Source organism: Carya illinoinensis, chromosome 12 (genome assembly GCF_018687715.1).
Source record: "Carya illinoinensis cultivar Pawnee chromosome 12, C.illinoinensisPawnee_v1, whole genome shotgun sequence".
Taxonomy (NCBI): Eukaryota; Viridiplantae; Streptophyta; class Magnoliopsida; order Fagales; family Juglandaceae; genus Carya; species Carya illinoinensis.
The window spans coordinates 5170573-5182257 of record NC_056763.1 but is presented as its reverse complement, the minus strand read 5'-3'; the positions used below and the strand labels follow the sequence as shown (position 1 = coordinate 5182257).

The following is an 11685-nucleotide window of genomic DNA, read 5'->3' as shown; positions in this document are numbered from 1 at the left end:
CAAGAGGAAGCATAGACACAAGGAGTGGAATCGCTGAGACGGGAGGCAAGGCCGTGTCCTTACTGGAGTTGGAGTTGCAAAAACTGCTTCTAGCCCTCTTCGATTTGCAGAAACCACTTCTGGCTCTCTTCGATCTTCCCTTTTTCTTTAATATATATTATCCCTTTTGCCAGTCAAACACCACTTTAGTTTCAGAATATAGAAAAATATTTTCTTTCATTATTACTAAAGATCCATGACCCACAATCAGGATGGCTCTCGAGAAGTGATGCATGGCTTCCTCTTTCATGGGTCTTCTCGGCAGCTTCGGATCTGGAACAGAATGGCTTGAAGATAGTTCTGCGTTGGAGTTAACTTATTGCAGGAAAATCGCTGTTTGAGACTATAAAAGTGGTTTTCCTCTTGGTTGTATCAGGCCCTTGTTTTTCTTGTTTTCTTTTCAAGTTTTTTTTATTTGATTGTTCAAATTTCAGCAGCTAACTTTGATTTTGCTAGCTGGATAGGGACGCACATGCTTTAATCAATAGAAGGAAATATGGTCAAAAGGTGACAATGGGACAAAGAGACAAAGATTTGACTGGCTGACTTTACTGGCAATAGATCATGCAATTTTCAAGAGTGGACCTTTATCATTTTGGATTTATGTGACAAAGTCACTAAAGAAAACGTGAAAGTTTGAAAAAGAAGCTTTACTTTATACACCATGTAAACTTACTTATTTTTGTTTTCTAACAGGATCTATCGTGATTTTTTTATCACATTAATAGCCTTCTATTTCAAGTTATGATTATTGAGGCACTGAATAAGTTAGACTTTTCGTGAAAGCTTTTGAGTAAAAGGTGGAGTTGATAACACACGCAAAAAGCTTTCACATGATAAAGTCTTTTAGAGACAGTTGCAAGAGATTCTGTTGAAAACAAATTATGAAGTTAGCAATCGTCAACTTCAAGTAAGTTTTTAATATGGTATTTACAATTGCTGAGGTGAATATTAATGATTATATTCATTATTATTACTTGATAAATTTTATGTTTATTCACATAGTTTATATACAAGTTTTATTTATTTATACTTATCATGAATTATTGATGATAAGATTCATCTTGGAATAGAAATGGAGCATCCCTGAAGGATCGCCCTAAAAGCTCATTATGATTTATGCACCTGAAGTTGCATAATTGAAATTGTGGAAAGAATATATATTTGAATGAACGTCTCGAATGTGCTCCTGAAGTAGCAATATCGAGTATGCTCCTGAAGTAGCAATATGAAATGCAAACGTTCACAATATATTCTAAATTTATATCTGGTCTTTCAGTGACTGAGCAAAATAATGAGCTTTTGATAAGAATCATTAGTCACGTCTTACTAGATCTATATCATTCCCTGAAGTGAATGATAATGAATTTATATCATTCTATTCCCTGAAGTGAAAATAATGATGCGTTTCATTCAAAGAAACTAAGAGATTGAACGTGATAATGAATATCTTTTCGAGCCAGAAGCTCGTATTGGAAAAGCTATAAACTTTCTCTTTGAGATGATATTATACAATTATTGAATCAAATATTATGATGCATCAAAAAGTGATATGATTCAAAATATTTGTATCTTTTCATGATTATCTTGATAATCTAAAATGAATTACGATAAGTCGAATGATTTTCATATGGACGTCCATAAAAGAACCAGAAGATTCTTTTACTATAAAGTCTTACCACCAGAAGTGGAAAGAAAAATTTGTCAGAAGCAAATAAGATGAAATAATTCGACGTTATCTTGATTATCATATGTGAACCAAAAGTTCATATGATAATTTAATTATGGATGCAATAAGATAAAAATGTCTCATATTCGAGCTGCTAAAATCCCAGCGAGGATTGAAGTCCTTGAAGGACAATAAAGAAATTCAGCAGTCTAATGAACATAAGACATGCCTAAAGGCATGTGAGACTTATTGATACAAAAGATAGAGCATCTCAAAAAGAGAAAGACACAAATAATTGGTGCTCCTGAAGAGGCCATACCCACGAAACAAGCAATAAAGTCCATCCAGATTTTCTGTATAAAATTCTCCTATATAAACTCTTGAAGAGTACAAATCTCCTGAAGAGTGCCTCCTGAAGAGGTTTATCATGAAAATGTCTTCCTTTGAAGAGGGACAGGTACCTGAAAATAACGAGATCTCGTTACATTTCATGAATAATGGAGAAATTATGGATAGAAATAAAATCATTGTCGACAATGTATTTCCATATGAGATGGCAATTGACATTACCAGAAGTAATGATGAAAGTGAATCAAGAATCGTCGAAGAATACGACGTAAAATATTGGCCAAATTTGAAATAAACAATTCATGCAGAATTGATTCACTAGTAAAATATGATGCATCGGGACTTATAGTCCAAACACCTAAAGAGGTGATGCTTGTTGAACGTCAGTGGGTATTTATAGAAAGGAAATAAAAATGTGATATATAAATCACGAGTCAGTTTCTCAATTCCTGCAGAATTGATATGCAGAATTGATATCACTAAGTAAAATGTGATAAATATTAACTTGAAGTCCAAATACCTAAAGAGGTGATTTTTGTTAAATATCAGTGGATATTTATATACATGATATAAAAAGCCTGAAGCTTTTAATATGAAAATGTGATATAGAGATCACAAGTTAGTTTCTCGAAACAATATTGATATGTTTTTAAAGTGGTTGAAATCATATTGAGATTTTTATTAGCTTGAAAGTTACCGAGAGTTTGGATATGCATGATTAACTGCATATTTATATGGATCATTGGATCATGATATATATATGTGAAAATCCCTGAAGGATAGAAAATGTCTGAAACTTCTAATATGAATACATCTGGAAATATGTATTCTATCAAGTTTCAAAGATCCTTATATGATCTAAAGTAATCCAAACGCAAATGAAAACAAGCTATTATTGCAGTTTATATATATGATTTAAATGTCATTGAAACTCCAGAAGAGCTCATAAAAACTGCACATATTTGAAATATAAATCTGAAACCCTTGCGGCTTCAAGGGGAAGATGGATGATGTTATTAGTCATGAAATGCCATCTTTTAATACAATTAGTATTTCAGATTCATATTATGGGTTTGATATGAAATGTGCATTATTAAAGAAGAAATAAAGCACACAGAACATTTACCAAAAGATAGAAACACAAATATGAATATTTGTGAAATATTATTTTATTATCTTGAAACAAGAATTACAGAAATTTAAGGCACTTTGCCTCATTCTTCAAATGCTCTTGTTCTTCAAGAATCTGCATGGCATCCCTATCTAAAGCGGTGGGCAATCGAAAAGAAGATTTAAGCAAGGATTTTAAATTCCTATTCTCTTGCTTTATTGATTCTATCTTCATGTTGGACTCCAGAAGAAGTCGCTGAAGTATAGCAATATTCTCGTGGAGATCGTCAACTCCACAAGTTCTGGATTGCAGTCGCTGAGAAAATGCGACAATGGATGATGAGTATCGGGTACCGAGACTCACAAGCTCATAGATAGCTTCATTATCTGCCCTACGAGTCAGATCATTATATTGCATGATAGCACCTGTGGTAGAAGCAGGAACAGCTGATGAACGAGGTGCAGAGTACCTCATATATTGGCCATGAGAAGATCGCTGAGCCATTGCAGAGTAAAAATGTAGAAAGAGATTGCAGAGTAAAAATGCAGTATGATTACAGAAAAGTGAAGAAGATGAGATGTGAATGAAGATGAGCTGAATATCTCTTTTATAGAGAAAATTATGATACAACATCTCTCGTGAAGCAAGAGAAAAGAGACGAAATATAGCTTCATAGCTCTGCGGCGCCCAATAGCACGCCTGACAGCTGAGGCGCCTGACAGCACGCCTGACAGCTGCAGCACCTAACAGCACGCCTAACACCTACAGAGGAGTTGAAAATCTGCGGTCCTTGTCTGATCTCAAAAGGCTGGCCACCGTTTTTATTAAAAATGAGGTTAGCGGTTTAATGTTGATGAATTCTCCTCTAACTGTGTTATTTACAAGAACTCCAGAAGAGTACAACTCCAGAAGAGTAGTGATCAGCAGAAAGATCCAGTTGTGATTATTTTATCAACATGGATCAAGTCCACAGTTAGTTGGATGTACAAATGCGAGTTATCTTTCAGATACACACAAGAAGATCATTGCAATTCATGAGAAGAAAGTTGAAATTGATATCAAGAAGGTACGGTCAAGTAAAAAATCTGGCAGATTTATTCACTAAAGCATTACCAACTGCAACATTTAAGAAGATTATGCAGAACATTGGAATGCAGAGGTTTGAAGACCTGTTATCATGCACTTTTCAGGGGAAGTAATGTCTTGAAGACTTGTGCTGATTGTACTCTTTTTCCTTCGCTAAGGTTTTATCCCACTGGGTTTTCCTTTGCAAGGTTTTAATGAGGCAATCCTAAAGCACTCGGCGATACATATGAATACTGTACTCTTTTTCCTTCGTCATTGGTTTTTTCCCACAGGGTTTTTCCTTGGCAAGGTTTTAACGAGGCATATTCTTTAAATATGGTCATCCAAAGGGGAAGTGTTATAAACTATCTTGAATTGTATGACCACATTTATCTAATCGTCAAATGCATAGTGCATAGTGCTAGCATAGTGAGCTAGCATAGTCCCCTTTGTACGCCTATATATATCGTTGAATTCTTTAAGAAATTGATAAGTTTGATATACAGATCAATAAGAGAACATCTCTCATTCTCTCTCAACCTCTCTGAGTTCTCTCTCATTCTTTCTCTATGTTTGAAACTCTCTCTTTATTTTAATTTATTTACAATATATATAATGTGTAGGGTAAAAATAATAAATACTTTCTTTCAAATTATAACAGGATGTCTAGGAATGAGTCAAAATATAATGTCTTTCATTCCAAAAATGTCCCTAACCATCTCCATATATAATTATTCCATATTTGTAGAGCTTAAATTAATTTAATGTCATAAGACAAATTATAAAATTATTTTTATTATAAAATAAATTGAAATAATTTTATGAAGCCACTTTAATTTCTAAATTTAGTTTATATAATCATGTCTCTAGCAATTTTCGTAGGTTAATTATCTTGGGCATTATTTTTTGCCTAAATGAACAAAGGGTATAGTAGTAATGTGACATGACCGCAAGCGACCGACAAATAGAGCTGTGTCACATTAACCGGATGTCTCAGCAAAACAGCGATTTGAGTGACTTTAACAAGTACACTTTAAAAGCTCAGGAAAGCCACTCGCCGTGTGAAACAGAGAAGGCCAAACCTCCGTTTCCAGCCATCTCTCTCTCACTCTCTCTCTCCCTCTCTCTCTCCCCCACAGAGCCTCTCTGCAGATCTTGTGCTAAGCCAGTGCTTAAACATCACATTCAATAACAAAACTGTACCAAGAAATGGGATCTCTTTCTTCGTCAGCGTTTGGACCCGTTAAGCCTAGCAGCTTTGCTGTTCTGCTTGTTTTGTTGCTTTCCTGCTCCAGTTTTAGTTCTACAGGTCAGTGCCTCACGATGCAGGCTTTCATGTCCATCTTTACTACTTTAGTACTTTGGAAGTGTTAATTATTGTTGTGTTGCTGACTATTGGTTAGCTCGCTGGAGATCTGTTCCATTTTGCAAGAATTTGGCCGTCTGATATATAATTGATCGACTGGAAACTTGTGGTGGGATTGGAGATGTGCTTCTGTAATTACTGATTTATATCAATTTAACAAATGGATGTTTAAAATGCTCTTATATTTGGGCTTGTAATATGTTGATTGGAGTGAGACATGGTTATTATCTGATATAGGCAGTGATGAAGACTTGGGAAATTCTCTGTCTGACTCTTTTCCATTGATTCAGCATTTATTTGGTCTATCAATGACTATAAAATATATGGGTAATATAAATCAGACCGCCATTTGTGGTGATTACAACTGGTTTTCTCGAATGACGTTTGCTATCTGAGGCATAGCGAGCAGTTTTTTGCCCCGAAAAGAATATATTCTTCTTTCTCTTCTCCTTCTCCTTCTCCTTTTCCAGTTTTTTCTTCGTTGAAGTTTTTTGGGGTTTTCTCAAGTAGTGTTTTATATTTTTGTCCATCTTCAGCCTTTTTTTCGTTCTTTTATAATTGTGTTTTTAATCCTTTAGTTATGTTATTATAATTTGAAAATCTCTCCAAAAATTTGCTGGAGAAAAAGAGGTTTGAATCTCAATTCTTACCGCTTTTAGAAAACTTTGTTAATTTGGTTACTAGAGTTAGTATAGAGGCTGAGAAAGCGAAGTTGATAATTGAGCATATTTGTAAAGTTATCATGTAATCAGAAGTAATTTTTCAAGCAATTACAAGCTTGAAGTCCTAGGTTTACTATATGAGGTGTGGTAGTTAGGTAGAGGGACCTTATCAATGCTAAGTTTCCCGTTTCATGAAGTTGGAATCTATTTAACCCTAAGAAGAACAAAAGATCTCATGTGTTTGATCAATTAATTGGGCTAGGAAATGCATCTGTCGTTAACATCTGGAGAAGAGGCAAGGTACAAAAGTCAATTCTGTGTCTTTAATGTTATGGTGGTATCTCATAATTGTCAAAAACAGAGAAGTGCAACGTCCCACCTGTTTTTATTTATGAATTTATTTTAGTATAATTCAAGGAAAGGACATTGAGACATCTAAGTTGATATAAAATATGACAGAATATCAGTGGAAAGTTCTAGCAACTCAAGTTTTAACCCTTTTTTCCCTCGATGTTTCTGCAGAAGCCTATGATGCACTCGATCCAACTGGAAATATCACAATCAAATGGGATATAATGAGCTGGACGCCTGATGGCTATGTTGTAAGTAGTATGAAGTGTATCGTGGTGGTGCTCGTTTTGGTTCCTATATTCATGCTAGTACTTTAAGATCATACTTCTCCAACTACTTTCCCAAATTTAAGGAAACTTTATTTTCATTCCTAGAGTTTAAATATATTTGTTGTGACAGGTACAATTTGGCCCAGTGAAAGCACACCACATAAGCAATAAATTAAAAGATCCACATAAGACAGTAATATTTAACGTGGTGCAGCTGAATCCATTGGACATTTACGGGAATACTAAACAAAATAAACCGTCAATGATATAGATTACAAGCACAAGCATAACTCCTACAAGCCATAGGACATCATGTAAACTGAATACACCTATTGGTGTTTCACGCTCAAAAGAACTACCACAGTATTCTCTTCATGGGAGGAACCAATGCACCCAATGGTGCTCCCACACTCAAAAGTACCGCAATACTTCCCTTTATGCGAGAAATAATGATGCACATATAAGCTTTCTTACTACTCCTTTTTTCCCAACTCTATTTTAAATAGAGGGTGCTAAGTAAAATTTGAAACTCAAACCAAAAAAAAAAAAAAAGTTGTATTTTTTATGAAGTGGCAGTATCACATTGGTTGGTTGTAAAAGAGCTATATGAATATCATTAATCTTATGCGAGAACCATTACAAGCCAAATACCCCCTCTTGGGCTTAAGCCTCCGCTTGAGTCTATGTTCCCATTTGGACAGAAGTCAAATTGCTAACACCAATGTATATAAAGTTACAGCTACACAATTCATTACTCTATTTATTTGTGTATGATCATGCTTTTTCTCTACTCTCCAATATCAGATTTACTACAGGTTGAGGCAATTTATGACAATATCATTCTCTTTTGATTTGGCAGGCTGTTGTTACTATGTATAACTTCCAGCGACGCGACATTCAAGCACCTGGATGGACATTGGGGTGGACATGGGCGAAAAAAGAAGTAATTTGGAGCATGATGGGGGCACAAACAACTGAACAAGGGGATTGTTCAAAATTTAAGGGGAACATTCCACATTCCTGTAAGAAGGATCCAACCGTGGTGGATTTGTTGCCAGGAACTCCATACAACCAGCAGATTGCTAATTGCTGCAAAGGAGGAGTGATAAACTCATGGTTCAAGGACCCAGGCAATGCGGCAAGCTCGTTCCAGGTCAGTGTGGGTGCAGCTGGAACGACTAACAAAACTGTCAGAGTGCCTAGGAACTTCACCCTGAAAGCTCCTGGGCCTGGATATACTTGCGGGCCAGCAAAGATCGTGAGACCAAGTAAATTTGTGACTGCAAATAAACGAAGAGTCAGCCAAGCTTTGAGTAAGTTCCTATTAAAGGCTTCTACAGTAATTTATAGGTGCATAACTGCATGCCTCTCATGCTGGGTTGTAATTAGCAAGCCAGTAGCATTATACACCATCTTAAGTGAGTGAAATATGTAGACGTGTGATATCTGGTAACAAGCAACTGACATTCTTGTGTACTATACGCAGTAAAAATAAGTTACTTACTTACCTTGGTATTATTATTAAATTAAAGCTAAATAATATTGCGTAAGAGAAAATTTAAATGAAAATAATATATCTAATTTAATAATTTGTTTTAAAACTTAAGTAGTCTTTTAAGGCATGTTTGGACACTTGTATTATCTCAGAATTTTGTTAATGGTTGTAAAATGGTTTAAGTGAAGATGTTTTATTGGGTTTTAGGAAAAGAGAGAAATTGTTGAATAAAAATATTATAAAGTTAAAAACTTGTTTGAACATATGTTTTTAATATTATTTTTGTTTTGAAGTTTGTAAAAATTGCATTTGATTTTTGTGTTTGAATAATGATTAAGTAATGATTGGATGGAAAAGCTAAAATTTTGAAATTGAAAAATGTTTTGTTTTTGAGTAATATTTGGTAATGAAATAATGAGAAGTTAGTGAATTCTCATAGTATCCAATCATGCCCATTTTCCTAGCTCCGTCTCTTTTGTTTTCTGAATTTTTGTCTTTGATTCTTTGTAATTTTGTTTCCGATTGGTTAATAAATGCTAGTGAGTTTTAAAAGAAGTTAAAAGAGCCTATCAATTATGATTTTTGATGATCATAGTTACAAGGCACAATATATAAAGAACTCTTGGTCCCTTTCTTCATTCAAGAAAAGTTAGGTTTTTCGCCACTAACATAGAAATGATGGGTGTAAGAGACAAGAAGATCAAAGCTACAAAAGAATTTTGCATATCAAAGTTCTAACATTGATGCTCTTTTAACGGTCATATTTATTGTATAATTGCTCAAGGTATATTTTACTTATAAAATGAACTATAATAGTTCAAGGTATACTAACTTAGTTATCATATAGAGCACTTTGGTTTTAATAATTCATCTATTCCTGAGCAATGCCCAGGTCTACAATTAGTTACCATTATATCTACTGTTTCTCTTTTGTGGATTAAGAAATTCTGGATATGAAAGAAAAATATTACTCAATGTTTATCTTACCTTGCTTTGCATCTTGTGGCAGTGACCTGGAATGTTATTTGCACATATTCACAATTACTTGCTCAAAAGACACCCTCCAGTTGTGTTTCTGATGCAAATCAGGAAGATGCTCCTTAATTCATGGGGCTGCTCTGTTAGGCAAAGGATTTTTGGGAAGCATATTTGTATTTCAATTCTAGTTTATTTGATTGTTATTTCTTGCCTAGTTTGTTTCTTTCCTAGTTTGTTTTCCTAGATTATGTGTTCTTTGGTTGAATATTTGAAGGGAAGGAAAAATAATGAAAGGCGGTTGCCATCTTTGTAGTTCCTGATTTGTTTTGGAGATTCCAATTTGCATAGACTCTGTATTTGTTTTCTTTTCCTCTTCTTGGCTATCAACGTGCGGTTGAACCAAAAGAGTTTGCACCAATTTTTGGCATCAGAGCAAAGTTCCTTCTTTAAGGTGCTTGGCAACTCATGCCTATAACCCGTAGTGGTAATTCTTATGAGTTTTGTTACGTACAAGTAAAGTCGCTTAGTAATTTGTATACCAATACTGATTTTTTCATATGCAAAATTTAAATTAGCATTGTTTTCAATAAAATTTATTTTTTAATCAATCACATTAGATTGATACACATATTAGTGTATAGTTGTACTTGCAATTAGATTTTTATAATTCTTACACCATGTCGAACAATCAAAACTTGAACAACCAAGACTGAAAACAACATAATTTGTAGCACCAAATCACTCAAACTATTACAATCTTGAAGCAGCTCGCTCATCGACTAGATGTCATGGATGAGCGTCAAGTTCAAGGGGAGTTTAGGCCTCTCAATAGGAGGGGGCGTGGCCCATTTCTTGAGGAGGTGCGGGATGAAAGTGATAGTGATGATGAAGAGGTTTGGGAGGATGAAGAAGAGAGGGAGTTTGAGAATCATGGGCCTCGTATTTGGCATAACAGGGAAAATTTTCATTGTATTTGTGGTGGGCACGGATCATATTATCAACCTCTTGATGAATTGATTAAGAGGATAAAGGTAGATGTATCGGATTTTTATTGAAAATTAGAGTCAAATGCTTTCGAAGACTGGTTGACGGCCATTGAATATTACTTCGATTGGTTCGCTGTATCTGAGGATCAAAAAATTCATTATGTCTGAATGAAATTGAAGGGGCATGTGCGAGCATGGTGGGGGAGTGTGGAAGAACAATTATGTCGTACTCGACGTCTATCAGTTTCTAATTGGGAGGAGATGAATGAACGATTGAAAAAAAAAATATATTTACCCATTGATTATGAGCAAATGATGTTTGAAGAGATGTTACAACTGAGGTGAGGGTCATTGAGTGTTGATCAATTCATGGACTGCTTCCATGAGTTGATTGTCCATAGCAAGATTATAGAAACTCAAACTCTAGCTCGTTACCACACCAGATTACATAGAGATCTATGTAAAGAAATGTTGACTACACGAATAATTAATGTGGAAAAGGCGTATTAGTTAGCACTACATATTCAAAACAAATGGGAGTCTTGATTGGGAGGAAAATGATGTTAACAAATCCAAGGCTCGAGCGTGTGGCAATGTCTTCATTCCAAAGGCTAACATTAATGAAAGATCAACCCAGGGGTAGGGTGATGGGAGACCAAAAAGGAAAGGAAAGGAAAAGTTACTGGTGAAGGGCCGCAATGTTACGAATGCATGGGCTGTGGGCATTATGCTATTGTGTGTCCTACAAGAGATAAAAAGCTAGCTTTCATATGTGAAAAAGAATTAAAGGAAATAGATATCGTTGAAGAAGCAGATGAAGAGGAAACTGATGGGAGTATTAATGGTGAGGAAGAACACTTGGGTGCATCAGATCTACCTAGCTTCGTGATCCATCGAATGTTGATCGGAACTAAGAAAGATATTAAGGCTAATCCTGAGTGGCTATGTACCAACATTTTTCACACGCGCATGGAACATGATGGCTGAGCTTTGAATGCCATTATCGATAATGGCAACAGCATGAATGTGATTTCCGAAACAGCCATAGAGCATTGGGGGTTGAAAATTAAGAAGCATCCTACTACTTATCGAATCAGTTGGGGTAATGAAGAAAATTCAATCCTAGTAAAGCATCGATGTTTGGTGAAGTTCTCATTGGGAAAAAAATTTGTGGACGAGGCCTAGTGCGATGTGATTCCTGTGACCATTTGTCACATGTTATTAGGGAAACCATGGCTTTGTGATCGAAGGGTTTCCTAAGACGGATATGCCAACACTTATTCCTTTAATTTTAAGGGTAAGAAACTCGTTTTTGATCCTTTGCAGATTTCAGAATTTGAGACCCA

General features: G+C 35.2%; 1 protein-coding gene across 1 annotated transcript; it reads left to right on the top strand.

The window, feature by feature from the left end:
• Positions 1-5247: 5247 nt before the first annotated feature.
• On the top strand, positions 5248-9670 carry LOC122289582 (protein COBRA-like). The gene is made up of 4 exons (XM_043096720.1): positions 5248-5541; positions 6783-6862; positions 7740-8193; positions 9385-9670. The coding sequence occupies exons 1-4, from the start codon at positions 5442-5444 to the stop codon at positions 9477-9479; spliced, it is 729 nt and encodes a 242-aa protein (XP_042952654.1). The 5' UTR covers positions 5248-5441; the 3' UTR covers positions 9480-9670.
• The last annotated feature ends 2015 nt before the right edge of the window (positions 9671-11685 follow it).

Excerpts from the sequence above, each read along its gene's own strand:
- LOC122289582 (XM_043096720.1), top strand. The coding sequence starts at position 5,442 with ATGGGATCTCTTTCTTCGTCAGCGTTTGGACCCGTTAAGCCTAGCAGC. Across the intron at positions 5,542-6,782 it reads CTCCAGTTTTAGTTCTACAG|AAGCCTATGATGCACTCGAT; the intron begins GTCAGTGCCTCA and ends ATGTTTCTGCAG. Across the intron at positions 8,194-9,384 it reads AAGAGTCAGCCAAGCTTTGA|TGACCTGGAATGTTATTTGC; the intron begins GTAAGTTCCTAT and ends ATCTTGTGGCAG.